Raw genomic sequence first — 19,271 nt, 5'->3', positions numbered from 1 at the left:
AAAGTACTTCATAGATAAATAGATGAGTAGTGATCAGCAATTATTACAGCCTTTATTTTTATATTTTAAGTCTATTTGTTATCTTTATTATATTTTAATAAATAATAATGATTAAATTAAAATAATAATTTTAATGTTTATTACCATGTTATTATCATTATTGCCATAAAGTATTTTTAATCTGTAACAGATTAGCTTTTTTGGTGGCATATACAATGTACAGAAATTGCTGATTTTGACCAAACATGATTCACTAAAAATATTTGCAAATGCTACACATCTGTTGGCAAGATTTTAGATTTTTGAGCTTACTTGGGGCCTAAAGGTCTATTAAAAGATCTGTTAATCAAGCCAAGTCTGTTATTACCCTTTGATGGCTATATATTGGTAAAATTATAGGCCAGTCACTCGTTAGGAGCTAGCTTTCTTCCATTCGCAAGATAAATTTACTCTTATCAATTTTTATTTTTTAACTTTTAATACATTAGTGAAAGATCTATGACTGTAAAATCCTTACCTTTTTATGATCTTTATTTCAGCTCAACTTCTGTTTCATCTCCTGGTGAGACCATGCCTCGGAGTGATAGTGCTGATAGTCAATCACAAGCCATCCAGGAGGAGCCGCTCCCTTCCACCAGTAATGAAGAGGATGACCCTCTGGCTGGTCGGTGTTTCAACACAGATTGATGACAGCTTATAGAGCCATACCTCGACTTTGTGTCACACATTTTTTTGTCACCTCATTGCAGGCATCAGTCTGCCAGAAGGTGTGGACCCATCTTTCTTGGCTGCACTCCCTGAAGACATCCGTCGAGAGGTGCTGCAGAACCAACTAGGAATCAGACCTCCTTCTCGGCCTCCTGTTACTTCCACCCTGACTCCCTCAGTTAGCACTGTGTTGGGTGGAGGGCCGGGGGTGACGGAGGTCAGCCCAGAATTCCTAGCAGCTCTCCCACCTGCAATTCAGGAAGAGGTATGAGTGAACGATACTTTAAATAACTTGTCTGAACACATAAAGTCTTCCAAACATGAGATGTGTGATTGATGTTTTTTTTTATTTTGGTCAGGTCTTGGCTCAGCAACGGGCGGAGCAGCAGCGTCGAGAGTTATCCCAGCAACCTCCACAAGGCGATCAACCTCTGGACCCGGTCACTTTCATCCAGACCCTGCCCTCTGAGTTGCGACGATCCGTACTGGAGGACATGGAGGACAGCGTGCTGGCGGTCATGCCCCCAGATATTGCAGCAGAAGCTGCAGCACTGCGCAGGGAACAAGAGGCCAGGCAGAGACAACTGATGCATGAGCGGTTGTTCGGTCACAGTTCCTCCTCAGCACTGTCTGCCATCCTACGCTCACCAGCTTTCACAAGCCGCCTCGGTGGCAACCGTGGGGTACAGTACACCCGGCTGGCTGTGCAAAGAGGAGGGACGTTTCAAATGGGAGGGAGTGCTAATCACAGCCGGTGAGTGTGAGGATAGACAGGGCCTGATGCTTGCTTTTCCCCCCATGGAGCACGTGTGGTCCTAAGTTGAAAAATTTAGGCGCGTGTTAAAAAAAAACTTAATGGACGCACTGAAAATGTATCAAATAATGTATACAAGGAGACATTTACAAGCAAATTGATTTACTTTTAGAACACAAAAAGTAGGTTTCTAAATGTTTCTGCTTCAAACTGTATTTAATAATAATTTACTTTTATACCTGTAATAAACAGATTATGGTGGCGATATTTGTAACATCTATATGTTGAGTAATAAATTTTAAATAATGTTCTTAGTCTTTCTTTCCTGTCACAGGACAGGCCAGAGAAAAGCTGCAAGAGTTTACTTTGAATAAAATGCCAGATACTGTTTGTGTAACAAAAAAAAAAATGCAGGACTTTTATTTTGAAATGTCTATGCTTTACCAGCTGCTCATTCAAATATGCACTCTTACAACCATCTGCATATAAACACCATAAAGTAAACACTGTCAGAACTTTTTTCACTAATTTAAACCCCTTAAATTTCATAAAACTGAATTTTTGTTTTTTAGACTGGACATGCAGGGACTTTTTTTTGTTTGTTTGTTTTTTTTGCACACATGCCCTTAAATACGTTTTACAGTTTGTACACCTATTTTTAGTCACAAATGCGAGTGAAATGCTCACACTGTGGATCCCTGATGGAGCAGTATTTGTTTGTGGACAGTTACTTGTAGTATCTCTAATTCCTCTCTTGTTTATTTTTAAATTTAGGCCCTCTAGTTCTAACGTTGATTCTCTCCTGCGCCTGCGGGGGCGTCTCTTGTTGGACCACGAGGCATTGTCCTGCCTTCTAGTGCTGCTGTTTGTGGATGAGCCCAAACTCAATACCAGCCGCCTCCACCGAGTGCTGCGTAACTTGTGCTACCACTCTCAGACACGTGGCTGGGTCATCCGCAGCCTTCTGTCTATCCTGCAGCGCAGCAGTGAGAGCGAGCTGTGCCTGGAGACCACACGCCTGGAGGAGACCCGTGGTAAGCGCTCACTAGGCCAGGGCTCTTCCAGCGGAGGAAAGTGTTCCTCTTCATCCCCGCAGACAGGTGTAGCCTCTTCGTCATCGTCCTCATCATCTTCCTCTCTAGAGCTTTTGAACAGAGTGGAGTCACGTAGTTCCAGTCAGCTCTCCTGGCTTTCTGTATCAATGGACGCAGCTCTGGGATGCAGAACCAACATATTTCAGATCCAGAGGGTGTCGGGCAGGAAACACACGGAGAGGCATTCAGCAGGAGGGGGCATGAGCTCAGGAGGGCTCGGTGGTGGAGTGTCAGGAACGGGAGTGGCATGTGCAGGGGGAGGAGGTGGATCAACTGTTCACATTCACCCACAGGCTGCTCCGGTTGTCTGTCGACATGTACTGGATACCCTCATACAACTGGCCAAGGTACTAGAGAACCTTTAGCTACAGGGTGTTTTTGCTGTTTAGTGTAATCATGTGTCACTGTGTTACAGGGCTTGACACTTACTTTTAATGTCTTTTTCCTTAATAGAGGGATACAAGGAGACAAATGTATAAAAAAAAAAAACAGATTGTGCTGATACTAGTAAAATCTATGTATTGAATAATATGTGTTAATGTTCTTAGTCTTTCCTTCATGTGATGGGAAAATTATATTTTGTGTAACAAAAATAACCAGGAAAAAAAATCTTTATTCATAATGTAGGATGTTTAATTATAAACAATCCAAAATACACTGGGGCTCTTATTTTAAAATGTTGATACTATTGCCGACTGCTCATTCAAAAAGATGAGGGAAATAAAATATGCATTCTTAAAACCATCTACAACATATTAAAATATAAACATCATAATGTAAGCATTGTCGTCATCATCAGTAGATCATAAGCAATCTATTGGCATAAATGTGCTGTATTCATTGATTGAGAACTGCTCTGAAAACACCAAAGCTTGTAGAATGTGCAACAGTGCTACTCATATTTAATTAAATCATAGCTTAAAATCAAGTTTAAGAAAAACGTTTTTATTGACATGCTTGCTCCTGAATACATTTTACAGTTCGTACACATCTATTGCTATTGCATAATGCAAGTGAAATGCTTGAACTGTCAAGCTCTGCTTTATATTTTAAGTCTTTTTATCTCTTATATTTCTTATAGGTATTTCCAAGTCACTTCACTCAGCAACGCTGTAAAGATCCCCTGTCTGCCTCCTCATCTGAGTTGGACACTCGTCTTTGCGCTGGCTCAACACCGACTGCAAGTGCAAGCTGCCGGTCAGGTGGCACCAGTCAGAGTAACTCTTCAGCTATTCCAAGCAATCCCACTTCTACCCACAATTCCCTGAGCGCCTGCTCGGTTACACCACAGTCCCTGGGCATCTCCACTGACTTCTGGGATCTCCTGGTCAAGCTGGACAACATGAATGTGAGCCGTAAGGGCAAGGCATCCATGAAGACTGTGCCTCTAGGGGGTGCTGGTGAGACAGAGGGGGCTTTGTTCAGCCTTGAGGCATCTCCTCTGGGCCAGCTGATGAACATGCTGTCCCACCCAGTGATCCGCCGCAGTTCTCTCCTCACTGAGAAACTGCTCCGCCTGCTCTCTCTGATCTCCATTGCTCTGCCTGACAACAAGGCCACGGAGGTTCCAGCCAGCCACCCAGTGCCTCAGGCCCCAACTGCCACACCCTCTGCTCCTGCCACTCAAACCACAGCGGGGACAGGGACCATCTCAGCGGTGGCAGGTGCGGGCACCACGCAGGGTTCAGTAGGCCCGATGCCCTCTCAACCAGCCACTACGGTTTCTGTTGTTGCAGGCGGCACCACCACCTCCGGCAGTATAGCTGGTGAGTCTCGCTGAGCGTTTAAAAACATAATGGATTAAAAACATGGATTACTACTAGCTGTTTTGTGTTATTCTTAATTACAGTCTCCACAAAAGTTAAAATTATAATTGCAAAATGGATAGCTCCAGATCTTGATTGTAATTGGCTGAGCCACGTTCAAAGCCGTTGTAAAATACTCTATAAACACACACTTGTGTCCTCATTACAACAGTATTACTGCGCCACTGCTATTCTGGTAAACATTGGAGAAGAACTATATTGCTGGGTGGGAAAATTATGTATCAATAAATTGTTTTGTTGCTGTTTATATTTTATGAAACCTTAAAATGGGTATAACATTTTAGAAAAGCAATAAGCCTCATGAAGCCATGGTTTACACTGATTTTAGAACAGCTAAATGCCTCTTAGCTGTTCTAAAATCACTATTAAAAAATAAATAAATAAAATAAAATAAAATAAAAAAGACCACAAATTTATATGGAAGATATCCACTTTTATACATTTTAGAGGTCATTCTGAAATCAAATAATTTTGTATAGTGCTGCGATTGACCAGTCAATTGTTTGTGCCTCTAGCAGTACAGTATTTCACCTTATCTCACTTTTTTAGCTGGAAAACAGAAGGCGGCAGTGAGCAGCACGGACATTGAAACCAAACTCGCCTCAACTGGACTAACAGAGAAACAACTGCAGCTCTCTGTGGAGGTATTTAATGATGGTGCACGCACATATGTCGCCTTATGTCTGGTTCTCCTAACCCTGGGCTCTTTTGACCCAGCTCAGCAGTCTGATTAGTTACCCCCTGTGGTTTGTGTCCAGGTGCTGACATCCCACTCGTGTTCAGAGGAAGGTCTGGAGGATGCGGCTAACATCCTGCTGCAGCTGTCAAGAGGGGATGCACTTACCCGAGACACTGTACTCAAACTTCTGCTCAGTGGGGCACGTCAGCTCGGATACACTCTCTGCAAACAAATCGGTCAGTACCTCATCATTGGGATTTTTTTAATTTTTTTTACTTTACATACTTGAATATGCCTTTCTGTTTAAGTGCAGATGTGCAGGCATATGAGCTCATGATTGTCATCACCACCACGAATAGCTTGTTTTGCAGCTTAGTTTTTATAATGTGCAAAACTGAATCACTTGTCTTGATGGTGGTCTCTTTTCAGGCACTTTACTGGCGGAGTTGAGGGAGTATAACCTAGAGCAGCAGAGAAGAGCACGTGCTGATGCTCAATCTCCTGAAGCTTCTCATGAGGACCCATCCATAACCACACGCCTCAAAGGCAAGATGACCAGCAGGTGAGGAGAAAGTTTTAACCTACAATACCATTCAAATGTTTGAGGTCGGTTCAAATGTTTTTGAAAAAAGTCTCTTATGCTCACCAAGGCTACATTAATTTGATTAAAAATACAGTAAAACAATCAGGGCTATCACTAAAGATGATTTTGGTAATTGAGTAATTGGTTGATTATTTTAACGATTAATCGAGTAATATGATGATTTTTTTGTGATGATAAAAAGATGAACGATAGCCTTTAAAAATGGCATGAAATCAAAATTGACCCTATTTACTGTTAGTGCACATTACTTGTCTTGTGGTGATCAATTTATCAATTTATTCTTATTTATGCTATATTAAGATTTTTAAATGGTTTATTTGGTGCTCAAGAAACATTTTATTTTTATCAATCTTAAACGGTAGTACTGCTTAATATTTTTGTGGAAACATGGTACTTTTTTTAGTGTTCTTTAATTAATAGAATATTCAAAAGAACAGCATTTATTTGAAAAGATATTTAAAATGTTAAATGTATACATTTATATAAACATACATTTTTCTATCACTTTGGTTCAATTTAATGTATTCCTGCTGAATCAAAGTATTCATAAACAACTCACTGACCCCAAACTTTTGAATGGTAATTTACCTCTGGTTTTACACTAGTTGTAGAAAACACAGAGGTTCAAATCACATTTAGAGCAATTTCCTAGATAAAATAACAAATTTAAATAAAAATTTAAACATCACTTAAGACTACTGCAGGACTTTACCTTTCTTGTGCATAGAAGGTTTTACAACAATAACAGTACTTGTGCTTTCCCTTGGGTCTGAATGGATTACAGGTTTGATGGGTCGGAGAGTGTGGTGATTGTGGCTGCACAGAAGCGCACGTTAGGTGGCCGTGAGCTGCAGCTGCCCTGCATGAGCTCGCTCACTTCCAAGACCTCGACGCAGAAGTTTTTCCTGCGTGTTCTGCAGGTCATTATTCAGCTTAGAGAAGACACACGGCGTGCTAACAAGAAAGCTAAGCAGACAGGAGGAAGACTGAGTAAGTCACTCTTTTAACACGGAGGCATCCTCTAATCCTTTAAGAACATTTCCACGCTTCACATTGAAGCTTTCAAGTCTCATCTCCCATTAAGCACTGTAGACAGTTTATTTTACGTTCACTGGTCTATATAGATTCATTCTCCATTTGTTTCCAGGTTCAACCAGTCTGGGCTCGGCCAGCAGTATCCAGGCTGCGGTCCGTCAGCTAGAGGCTGAAGCGGACGCCATCATTCAGATGGTGAGAGAGGGGCAGAGGGCCCGCCGTCTACAGCAGGCCCCCCCACCCTCTTCATCCGCATCCTCTTCCGCTGCTGTTGCTGCCGCTGCTGCTGCTGCATCCGCTGCTGTGGCTGTGGCTGGATCGTCTGCCCCCAGTACCTCTGCAACCAACAACCCCCCCGCTGGCACGGCCAGCGCAGCCACGGTTAGCATGGGCCGCACTGACAGCAGGCAGACTGCTACTGACTGTACTCACCCTCACACACACCCATGATGTTCATAATACCCTGTGTATTTCTCAGTGAGGATATCTCACAGCCTAGGACACCACTGACTTATTTTTTTTACTCAGTAAAGTTACACTCTATTTGGATGTAACTGCATTACACACTGGTCATGGCAATATAGCTAAAAATCTTGATTATTCTCACCCATCTAATCTCTATCTCAGATGTAAAGAATACAGCAAAAAATAAAGTTTAAAAATTTTTTTTACTAAATATTATGATTCATATAATATAATATTATATTAATTCATATATATTAATTCTATTTTATGTACCAGTTTAACAATAAATGGTATAGACAACAATATTTACTTTTTTTTAATTCATTGAAACGGAAATTCAAAAGCACTGATTTGGAAATTCATGTAAATTATTCAGACCCATTTTTGTTCAAATCTGAGAGCCTATTATAATTTTTCTTAAAGTTTTCATACTCAGGTTTTCTTAACATCTTTCTGATAGGCTATTTCATGTCTATTTAAAAAAAAAAAAAGTAAAATTAAATTAAAATCACTGTGATGCTTAGAATGCTTCATTTTATATCATCCACTAAATCATCACAAATATTACCTATATCGCCAAGCCCTGATTACTCTTTAAATATAATGAAACTAGTAAAACTTTTGCTTGCAGTTCAAATGAAAACTATATATATCCTCTAAAAGACCATGCCAGTGCTCTGTTTATCAAACACCTGGACACTGTTTTAAAAGTTACTAAACTTACACTTAGCCCACAATTGTTTTCCAGTGACAAGTCGTTCTGTCATAAGACCCTACCAGTGACTCTTTTCTAAACCCCAGCTTTCTTTCACCTCTCTACTGCTTTGCCTTCCACTGCATTTTGCTGCATTTAACACACAAAGCCTGTATGGTGCAGTATTTGAATGTTGCATCCAGCTATTTGATTCTCTTCTGTCTCTAGCTTTGTCTTTTTGTGTGTGGTTTGATATTTGGCTGGCTTCTTTGCTTAAGCTCCATCCCAAACCCTCTTTCCTGCCAATGTCTGAATGTTTTGATGCATGATACTCGGTGTCTAGCACTGCCTCTGGTTTTGGTCTGTGATTACCGCATTTCATCTTTTTTCCTACATTATACACTCTTATTTGTCTCTTCTCTGTCGGGGGGAATTGTATTGAATCTCATCCTATTCCTTGGTTCCCCTGGTTCAGTCGGAGGTGCACTCTGTTGCCGAGCCCCCAGCCGCTCAAAGAGATGATTCGCCCATGGATGTGGACCAGCCCTCACCCCTAGAACAGGACCAGGCAACCTTAGGTAAGGCTCTGTAAAACAATAGCTGTGAAATGATGACAATAGGAACACCAGTGCGTGGAATTACTGCATATGAATCACTGAACTATAATTATACACTATAATTCATGGTGTCTATAATGGTACTGCAAGGAATAGGGTTTTGTATCGAGAAATGGTTCCATTTTAGAACCGTTTTCTAATTTCCAAGAATCGTGGATTTTAAAAGACGCACATTTTGATTCTGCTTAATGATTCTTGTGTGCACATTTTAATGTGATTTCATGCTATTCAAGCGCAAGAAGGTGTGCATCCAAAGCATGTGCTGAATAACTTTTGTAACTTTACGGATTACTCTACCTAGTTTTCTTTTCATAAATAAAATATAATTTTATTTTACAATTGATTACATTTGATTTAAATTTTTGTACCTGAAATTTGTTAAATTCTATTTATTTGTGATAATGTTTGTTTGTTATTTTATAACTGAATTTTTACTTGTCTTTAATGTTTGAAATTTATATTATTTAGGCTTGTTTTTGCTGTGGTATTTTTGTTCAAACTAAACAGGCAAAAGTTCTTTGTACAAGTGTTCTTTAGGCTGCTGAATATGGTGCATGGTATTCAGCTGCAACAATGTTATGTAAAAGAAAAACCTAAAATGTTTGAAAATATATATATATATATATATATATATATTAGGGCTGGGCGATGTATCGAATGCTTTTGTCACGCGCATTTCTTCAGTAAAGCCGGTTCCCTGATTGCCGCTAAATCGCCATCACCTGCTTTCAAATGAAGCGGCATTTAATAGACAGAGCCGTAGTTCACTGATAAGACACGCAATATCGCGTTCAATATCGACGGCGATACATATCGATATTGAACGCGATATTGCGTGTCTTATCAGTGAACTACGGCTCTGTCTATTAAATGCCGCTTCATTTGAAAGCAGGTGATGGCGATTTAGCGGTAATCAGGGAACCGGCTTTACTGAAGAAATGCGCGTGACAAAAGCATTCGATACATCGCCCAGCCCTAATATATATATATATAATATCTTATTGAAATTGAGTCATACAGTCATGTACTTTTATGATGATTTAAATGGCTTTTCAATGTAAGCTTTGTAAAGTAGGTAAATCCAGTAATATAGTATTATATTACTCTTTCAAACCAGGCTTATAATGCATAATTATTCTACAAACCATGTAACATATTATCCAGGGCCCATATGACTGGTGCTGTTTTGATGTAACTTGAGAAATCAGTGTCTGAAATAACTAGTTCATATAGAATGAACTAGTTATAAAAATATAATAAAAATATGGTTTGTGTGTGAGTAGGTGAAGAGAGCAGCAGTCAGCAGGAACAGGAGGAGCGTTTGCCTGATCTGCCGTTGTTGAGTGAGCAGCTGTTGTTAGACGAGCTATGGGACATGCTGGGAGAGTGTCTGAAAGAACTTGAAGAGTCTCATGACCAACATGCAGTTTTAGGTATTTTTATTTATTTATTTATTTTTTTTTTTAAGAATTTAGAAAATAAATTGTTTCATCTTATAAATCTTTTATGTATCCCTGTAGTTCTGCAGCCTGCGGTGGAGGCCTTTTTCCTTGTGCATGCCACCGAGCGGGAAAGCAAACCTCCGGTTCGAGACACTCGGGAGAGCCAGCTGTCACACATCAAGGACGAGCCACCCCCACTGTCGCCTGCCCCTCTCACACCCGCCACCCCTTCCTCTCTGGACCCCTTCTTTTCCAGGGAGCCCTCATCTATGCACATCTCCTCCAACCTGCCTCCAGACACACAGAAGTTCCTGCGTTTTGCAGGTGAGTCAATCAAACACAAGCTGTCTCGTGGTCCCTAATAGAAGTTCACACAGTTTAGAGGAAGTACATGTTGAATACTAATGAAGGCTGTCCTCGATATGAACTCTCTCTCTCTGTCTTTAACAGAGACCCACCGCACAGTGCTGAATCAGATCCTGCGTCAATCCACCACTCACCTGGCAGATGGGCCATTCGCTGTTTTGGTTGACTACATCCGCATCTTGGACTTTGATGTCAAGCGCAAGTAAGATTCTTTTTCTGCCTTTTATACAGCATTAAGAAATGTTGACATTATTTTCATGACAATTAATAACATTTTCCTGGGTCATATTTCACGTCAAAATAAAAAATGTAGTAATGCAAAAAAGAAATTGTATTTTGCATTTTTGTTTTTCATTTAACATTATTCTTACTATTTAATATATAATAATTATATCGACATTATATGACAAAACATTAAATGAAGAAATTTTAAGACTCCCCTACCCCCAATTACTGTAACAAAAAACAAAAAAAAAACACACATCATTGTACTTTTTTATATTACTTTTAAAGCCCACATTATGGAAATTTCTCTTCTTGTTGTTGTTCTGTTCTGCTTCTGTTCTGAGTCTTTATCTAATAAGTGTGTCTCTTAGGTATTTCCGTCAGGAGTTGGAGCGTCTGGATGAGGGGCTGAGGAAAGAGGATATGGCCGTCCATGTGAGGAGAGACCACGTCTTTGAAGATTCTTACAGAGAGCTGCACCGCAAGAGCCCAGAGGACATGAAGAACAGACTGTAAATCTCTCACGCTTTCTCACTTTGACACTCTCTCTTTTTACCAATAGCTGCAAGCAGAAAGAGCAGGGCAGTTGTTTGTTCTCTGTTCTCTTTTTCGTTCTCATGGTCTCTTTCTCTACAGGTATATAGTGTTTGAAGGAGAGGAGGGTCAGGATGCAGGTGGGCTGTTAAGGGAGTGGTACATGATCATCTCCAGAGAGATGTTCAACCCCATGTATGCCCTGTTCCGCACCTCGCCCGGTGACCGGGTCACCTACACCATCAATCCTTCCTCCCACTGCAACCCCAACCATCTCAGCTACTTCAAGTTTGTGGGACGTGTGGTGGCCAAAGCAGTCTATGACAACAGGCTATTAGAGTGTTACTTCACACGCAGCTTCTACAAGCACATCCTGGGCAAGAGCGTCAGGTACCAGCAAAGATTATCCTCATCAGTCATGATTAGACTGTGTATATATCTCTCAAATGTATATAGAATAAGCTGGATTTTTTTTGTGTGTCATAGGTATACAGACATGGAAAGCGAAGACTATCCCTTCTTCCAGGGTCTGGTCTATTTGTTGGAGAATGATGTGTCCACTCTGGGCTATGAGCTGACATTCAGCACAGAGGTATGGACACCATGCATTTTGACACCAAGTACATTTACTTATTGTGTTATTTCGGTATTAATATAATTTTGGTATGAAGAACCAGGTATGATAATCACTTCTCATATGTTCTCAGGTCCAAGAGTTTGGTGTGTGTGAAGTGAGAGATCTGAAGGCCAATGGTGCCAACATCCTTGTCACAGAAGAGAATAAGAAGGAATATGTGCATCTGGTCTGCCAGATGAAGATGACAGGTGAGCATACACTTCAATAAATGTCATTGCTGGTGAGGAAAGGGGGAGGTTCAAGAGTCAGTCAGGAATCTGAAAAAAATTTGTTTCTCAGGTGCAATTCGTAAACAGCTGGCTGCCTTCCTGGAGGGCTTCTATGAGATCATCCCCAAGAGACTGATCTCCATCTTCACTGAGCAAGAGCTGGAGCTGCTCATCTCCGGCCTGCCCACCATTGATATTGACGACCTCAAAGCCAATACAGAATACCACAAATATCAGTCCAGTTCCATTCAGGTATGTACACATCAAAGGACATTCACTGGACCAATCAGCTGTGAGCAAAGTGACACATGTCTGAAGCAATAAAGTCTCCACCACTTTCTCTTGCTCCAAATTCAAGGTCACCACATAGTAACAGATTTTTAAAGAGACAATTGTCTGGCTTTTAGCAATGATTTATTTATTATAATTATTTTATGATCTATATAATTATTATATGCTTAATCACATGAGCAGTTTAGTGATGCATTTAGTTTAAATGTATATGAATATATACAGATATGTAATATAAATATGCTTTAGAATATATATATATATCTTGCACTGATATAGCTTATATTATGTAGTTATATATTATATATTATGTAGTTATTGCATATGTACTTCACATGCTTCAGTCTCTTCAATCTTTGCTAGAAGAGAATTTAAATCGCTGACTCTTGCGAGAAGTGAATCACAGTTTTGCATGTTTTAAGGCATGTGATTGGCTGTTCACTACTGATGCACACTTTCATGTACGCACATTCCATGGTTATTTATGAACTTGGGATCAAAGTCTGAGTTGACAAAGGAAGTTGATGATCAATGCCATAATACCATCAAAGCCCTGATTGGTTTGGTTTTGTCAACTAGAAACTAACCCTGAGTTTGTTCAACTACTATCATGGTACGGGCCCCAGGCTTTTGACCAAAAACCCATTGTCTTTTGGGTGATGGAACTAGAACCGAGTTTTAGGAGATATTCCTGCAACACTATATAATTTTATAGCCAACCTGTTTAAAGTCACATTTTCCTACTGCTTTACTTCCTGTTGAAGCATTTACTTTTTGTCTGATAAAACGTCTCTACTTGGTATTCATTTTCTGTCCTCCTTTCTCTACATAGATCCAGTGGTTCTGGCGTGCATTACGATCTTTTGACCAGGCTGACCGGGCCAAATTCCTGCAGTTTGTTACGGGCACATCCAAAGTGCCACTGCAGGGCTTTGCTGCACTGGAGGGAATGAATGGCATCCAGAAATTCCAGATCCACCGAGATGACCGCTCCACTGACCGCCTGCCCTCTGCACACACTTGGTAAATGAACATTGTTGGCTCATGCTGCTACATTGCATGACAGTTGTACAATCAAAATTGGTTCATTGCTTATTGCTTCTTATTGCTTTATTTCACCTCTGTTTCTCTCTCCTTCTAGCTTTAACCAGTTGGACCTCCCGGCATATGAGAGCTACGAGAAGTTAAGACACATGCTGCTGCTGGCCATTCAGGAATGTTCTGAAGGCTTTGGACTGGCCTAAAGACTCTCCTAAACCCACATACAGACACACACAGATGTAGACTTACATGTTGTTAACTTATGACACACATGCATATTCACATCACTATCATACATACGGCCAAGACCTTCTTCTAATCCACATAAAACAAACAGATGGACGGCTAAACGAGTGATAGAGATGTATTGACATTGCCCACTACACACAGAGCCTGGCATTGACACACCGAACTGTATTTGGTATATGTGTGTGTCTCACTTCCCTATTAAAATTACAGAGCCCGGGAGAGGATCACAGAGGATATCTGCGGACTAATGTAAAAGACATTTTCTCCATTTAGTTTGGTTTCTCTGTACAAAAGGTTTGGGAGTTTGTTTAATCTTTTTTGTTCTTCTCTGGCTGTTAAAATAAGGAGAGGGCTGTTTTGTGTGTAAAGAGGATGGTTGTAACCCTCTGACGGGGGAAAAAAAAAAGTTGATTGTCCTCTGTTGCTAATGTGTGACCTCAATAGCTTTGCAAATGGGAACTTTAATTTCAGGGAGGGGGGAAGTTGTGGAAACTGGCGGGAGGGCGAGAACATGAAATGAGGTTTTGGTGAAATCGCAGACGTTCTGGGATTTTCAGAACGGGGACATTTTTAGGCAACTTTTGTGGTATTTTTGGAGAGGAACACACAGATTTAAGAAGTGAAGGACTGAGACGTTGAACCGCGGGTGCTCAGACACATGCGGTTATTACCCAACTGCTGATGCAGCCTCTCAGCAGCTAATCAGAACGTAAAAATTGCTACATAAATAAATGCATAAAATGAGCCCACTGTGTCCTCTAGAGTTGTTTCAATGTATGCCTTACACATTTGCACTAACAGGAGCAAATATCATTTATATGTTAAGAAATATACTGATGGAGGTCCATGAAAACTAACTTGACACATGCTGTGGGGTCCAAGTATTAAAAGCTCTATTCTTCATCCTGAGTTATGTATGAGGAATTCTGTCCAGTTATTGATCAACTGCATGAATCTCACATTTATCGCTTTGGGTTTTTCTTAACTGGCATTTTAGGACAGGCTTTTTAGCCTTTGTTCTTGCCCTCTTCCACTCTTTTTGCATGGGAGCTGGTGTGAAGTGTAATGAGTGTCTCAGACCATCTGGAGCTTCCAGTGATGTCCATGCTGGGCATCCGTGCTGTTAGGATACAGTTCATCACGCCTGCTTTCTCCTCCTCACCCCGGACAGCAGGAGTCCACATGTCTAGACTGACATCTCTCAACATAAAGTGCCCGATCAAAGGTGAGAGAGGATGTTGGAGCCATGATCTTTGCCTGTCTTTCGGATGTATCCTTTTGTTTATTCCATTTAAAGCATCAGAATGTGCCTACAGCTCACTCTTATGCAAGCCAAAGATGAAAGTTTTTTTTTTTTTTTTCTTCTTCTCCCCATACTTGGGTCTAATTTCCTGCACTAACTGTGAAGGAAATGGTGCACCTGCAAGTAACTCCCTTTTCCATCATGCATATGCTTCAATTTGCATTAAAGCCGTATGCAATGTGATTCGCTGTAAAAAAAAAAAAAAAGGGGTAACACTGTTTGTGTCCTTGTTACATGTACATGTTGTAGCGATAACGGTAAACTATGCATAATTACATGCGTCCAATCCTAAACCAACCCTACGAGTACATTGTTAGTATTAGTCAGTACTTAAATAAATAATTACACTGTAACAAAGACCTTAAAATAATGGGTAACACCTTATTTTAGTGTCGTTACATATGTTACATGCAGTTACTATAGTAATAACTATATAAAGTATACATAATTACATGCAACTAACCCCAAACCCTAATCCTAACTCTATAGTAAGTACATGTAGTTACTTAATATTACTCAGTATTTAAATGTTTAATTACAATGTAACAAAGACACCTTAAAATAGTGTAACCAAAAGAGGATTTTCCAAGTTGGACAAAACAATTATGCTATGCACAGAAAAATGTCATAATATTTGAGTAATCAGTTATGACTTTATAATTCTGCATTTCATGCTGGCCAGCAGGGGGAGTGCAGTGATCTTTTAGTTACTAAATTTGCAAAAAAAAAAAAAAAAACATAATTTCAAACGTTTTTTCATGTAAATATTAATCCATTATGGTGGCCTGAGTGTATTAGGTTTGTTTAAACTGCCTTTTCCGCATGTAAGTGCCTTGATTTTTGTTTTACCTCATAAATAAATAAACCAATCAATAGTTATCAATAATGTAAGTGGAGCGAAGAAAGCGTTTTGTGCAGATATTAATCCTAATCAGTCATTCTTATGGTTTTCTCAATGTTTTTCAGTTGTCAAAGTTTATTATCTTAAATATACTGATTGAGATTTGGGAAAATGGTTAATGCAAGGCATAAAGCCAGTTCGTTAATGAAGTGTGTTTTTTTGAGATGAAGCCAGGGCACTTTTTAGTGTAATACAGTCTGCATAAATCAGCTCGAATATTGACTCTCCTGGAGAAATAAGGAAGGAAATAAATGGACTGCTTCATTTTTCAGGCAGGCTGAAAGGCAATTAACTTCACGCTCCTAAATGAGAATGTATATTTTAACCTTGAGTAGTGCTAGTGATCATTTCCTGTACAGACCATCCCATTTAATGCTATTATATTAAGCTGTGAAAAGCTCTTTTGTATGATCTAACAACTCATATTGTTTGCAGACAATGTTGCAATTAGTTTTAGGCTATTATGCTTATGTAATGACATTATCAGTGACTGTGTTTATGGGAAACGATTAAGAACTACAGAAATTTCAATAAATGTGCTGATACTTTTCAGAGCGTGATTTTTAGGTCTTTCAGCTCTGACTATAATATGGAGGAGTCCTCTGAAATGAAATGCTAATGCGATTGAATTAACGGTTGCATTTTTAGTGTTGTCATGTCACTTTTCAAGCGGTTGTTCAATGAATCCCACTGCAGAAGCCAAAGTGTCGCCTTTTTAAATGATTTTCCCACCTTTGTTCTTCTGCTTCACTTGCTTTTCTATCAGTCTGGAAATGGACTGGGAGTCTCTGCTCAAATCAGAGGCTGAGAAAACCTCTTTCCAGAAGTGCAGACAACCACTGCGGCTTGCATGACCTCATAGTCAAATTAACTTATGAACAGACTCTGCATTCTAGCAGTACCATTATAAATCATCAAGCGCTGGCTTCCTCCTTCCTGTCTTCATCTCTGCTCTCTGTTTCCCTTTATCTTCATCTCTCACTCAGTTTCAGCGACTGTTTCTTGTGCTGGCGTACAATAACCAGAGACCTCGAGAGAGAGAGTTTAACGTCATAGCTTGTCCCACTTTAGATCCCGAGGAGTGTGCTTCCTTAGAAACAGAATGAAACAAACATTCTGTTTTGTCTGCATTTGTGACCAAAAGACTGAATTAATCAAGAGCTTAGCAGATCTCAAACATAATACAGATCAGTAACAGTTACCCTGACATTTCCAGCCAGAGAGGTTGCATATAAATGCATGTTACAACATGGGACCACTCTTGGGGTCATTGGTTTAGCTTGGTTATTTTGCGGCTGTACTTGGGCAGCTAATGGATTAATTGAATTCATTAAGCGGATGTGAGGTCATTCTGATGGTCTGACCTGGTGTTAATCACTGAGTAATTGAAGGGTAATGGTGGAGGCACAGCTCAGCCTGTGGCTTCTCTCCAACTCATGAATTATTGACACACCAAAATTCCAGATCACTTAAATGTCATATTACAATTAGTGCCAAGTTTACAGTTGACTGCATGCAATGTAATGCAGAGTTTTGAAGTCATTTGGCAAATTTTTGTGTAATTACATATAAAATATAGAAATATATATTTTAAAATATTTGACATTTTGGACGGGTCAGCATGGGCACCCTGACTGGTCTATATGCAGCCTCATACACAACAAACTGCAATGCACTGTGTATTCTGACACCTTTCTGTCAGAACCAGCATTAACTTCTTGAGCAATTTGAGCTACAGTAGCTCGTCTGTTGGATCGGACCACACGGGCCTTCGCTCACCAGGTGCCTTGGCCACCCATGACCCTGTCTCCGGTTCACCACTGTTCCTTCCTTGGACCGCTTTTGATAGATACTGACCACTGCAGACCGGGAACACCCCACAAGAGCTGCAGTTTTGGAGATGCTCTGACCCAGTCGTCTAGCCATCACAATTTGGCCCTTGTCAAACTTCCATCCATCCATATTCTGACTAAAGTTATTTATGAGGGTAGTGAATTATGAAATATATATAATTCATGACTCCCAACAGAAATGTTTCCTGAATTGCTTTTTTGAGCTTGTGGGGATGCAGGTTTGAATCCGGTCTGTTGTGCTTTGATCCCCCAGTTTCATGTTGTCCTTGACTTCTATAAAAAGAAAAATAGAAAAAAATAAGAAGAAAAAATCAATAAATGGTAGGCAAGGACAGTGGAATAGAACATAATTAGATGCAACATCCCACGTTTTCATTTCCAGATAGTTTTTCTTCCATCTGTAGAGCGCCACTCTTTTTAGAAAAGAGCCCAGCTGTTTGATACAAAAATTCCCATAAAATTGTCTTTTGATCATAAAGCTGTAATTTGGTTTTTGGTGGTTAACAGCCTATTTGTAGCCCTTGCAAATCATACTTATTCAAAGCGGCTGTTTTGCATGAGCTTTTGTTATTGCGTTTGATGGCATTAATGCAAACTGGCAACTCCCTGTGTGAGGTTTTCAAGATGAACCTTCAAGCTTCATTTGTCCTGCCTGATTCAGGATGTGCTCATGGACCTGTCACAAATTGAGGTCCTTTAACAGAAGGCTGGGCATTAGTTTCCGGTTAGAGGACAGCGACTGGTGTTTTTCAGCATGTGTGTGCCATGAGACACCTGCAGGAATGGCTCTTTCTCTAAGTGCGGCACTGCACACAAAGCCAGATAATGTCACACAACAAAGAGATTGGCTCTTTGTAGGTTTATTCTAGCACACTTATAAGCACTGACCTTTTACTGTATACACGACAACGTCACATCTGCAGTGTTTTGCATGCTGAGGAGGGCGATTGTGTAGATAGAGAGATGGGCATTTGATGGTTGTTTATTTTTACCTTGCTTGCCATAAATCTGTGGAAGAATCTGTCATTTGCATTGCAGCAGTCCCCTTTCCTCATGAACCAAATTGGGCGTGATTCATTTGTCATTCAACCGTGTGATAGTTTGAGTAAAAGGCTCCTTTAGTCACAATATATCAGCCTCAGTAGTAGCTGAACAGATTTTACTTTTGGTAAAGTGGTTTAATTCACAAAGATGTTTTAATATAGTTGAGATGTTTCAAAATAGTTTCTGCTCTATTTGTGTATAATCAATTTACAACATTACAATATATTTTTAGACAATATCACTAACTGGGTTAATGACGTAACGGGTCTTTTTTTTTTTTTTTGTCCGAAGGCCTTAATGATAATAATAATAATAATAATAATAATAATAATAATAATAAAAGATATATCCAAAGTATGTAAGGTAGTGCAACTTGATCTTTTATTGAATCCAACATTTTTTCATTATCTGTTGCTACATACAAAGGTATTTTAAAGTTTTTTTTAAGTGTCAAAAGGTCATTTGGTTTAACCGTCCAAAGGCCAATACAGCCATATCATTTGTGATTAAAACATTTAAAAATGTAATAAATGTATATATTTTTTTACTCTAGCATGATTTTATAACATCATATTATCAACATAGTGAAAAATGGTATTAAAATTATGTGTAGAAGTCGTTGATTTGTTATGAGAAAGAATGTCCAAAAAAATGAATTTCATGTCATTTGGAGTAACCAATATAAAGGGACCCTTTTGGA

General features: G+C 39.7%; 1 protein-coding gene across 10 annotated transcripts in view; it reads left to right on the top strand.

Annotated features, from left to right (window-relative positions):
- The window catches only part of huwe1 (HECT, UBA and WWE domain containing E3 ubiquitin protein ligase 1), a 45,517-nt gene extending 31,080 nt beyond the window's left edge, over positions 1-14,437 (top strand). For 4 of the 10 annotated variants that reach the window (XM_067372096.1, XM_067372089.1, XM_067372090.1 and 1 more), the window contains 21 exons: positions 540-664; positions 750-973; positions 1,068-1,462; positions 2,237-2,903; positions 3,638-4,322; positions 4,932-5,026; positions 5,141-5,297; positions 5,491-5,623; positions 6,450-6,655; positions 6,813-7,081; positions 8,335-8,437; positions 9,760-9,909; positions 9,997-10,242; positions 10,369-10,486; positions 10,881-11,021; positions 11,146-11,433; positions 11,530-11,635; positions 11,751-11,868; positions 11,960-12,141; positions 13,013-13,203; positions 13,322-14,435. In XM_067372096.1, the coding sequence (XP_067228197.1) occupies positions 540-664; positions 750-973; positions 1,068-1,462; positions 2,237-2,903; positions 3,638-4,322; positions 4,932-5,026; positions 5,141-5,297; positions 5,491-5,623; positions 6,450-6,655; positions 6,813-7,081; positions 8,335-8,437; positions 9,760-9,909; positions 9,997-10,242; positions 10,369-10,486; positions 10,881-11,021; positions 11,146-11,433; positions 11,530-11,635; positions 11,751-11,868; positions 11,960-12,141; positions 13,013-13,203; positions 13,322-13,424 (4,702 nt within the window). In that variant the 3' untranslated portion in view covers positions 13,425-14,435. Of the gene's footprint in view, positions 1-539; positions 665-749; positions 974-1,067; positions 1,463-2,236; positions 2,904-3,637; positions 4,323-4,931; positions 5,027-5,140; positions 5,298-5,490; positions 5,624-6,449; positions 6,656-6,812; positions 7,082-8,334; positions 8,438-9,759; positions 9,910-9,996; positions 10,243-10,368; positions 10,487-10,880; positions 11,022-11,145; positions 11,434-11,529; positions 11,636-11,750; positions 11,869-11,959; positions 12,142-13,012; positions 13,204-13,321 lie in introns of all 10 variants that reach the window. The other 6 variants (XM_067372092.1, XM_067372095.1, XM_067372094.1 and 3 more) reach the window with 5 other exon arrangements.
- The last annotated feature ends 4,834 nt before the right edge of the window (positions 14,438-19,271 follow it).

This window comes from Chanodichthys erythropterus, chromosome 20 (assembly GCF_024489055.1).
Source record: "Chanodichthys erythropterus isolate Z2021 chromosome 20, ASM2448905v1, whole genome shotgun sequence".
NCBI lineage: Eukaryota > Metazoa > Chordata > Actinopteri > Cypriniformes > Xenocyprididae > Chanodichthys > Chanodichthys erythropterus.
The sequence above is the reverse complement of the archived record's forward strand: the minus strand, read 5'-3'. Positions and strand labels throughout refer to the sequence as shown.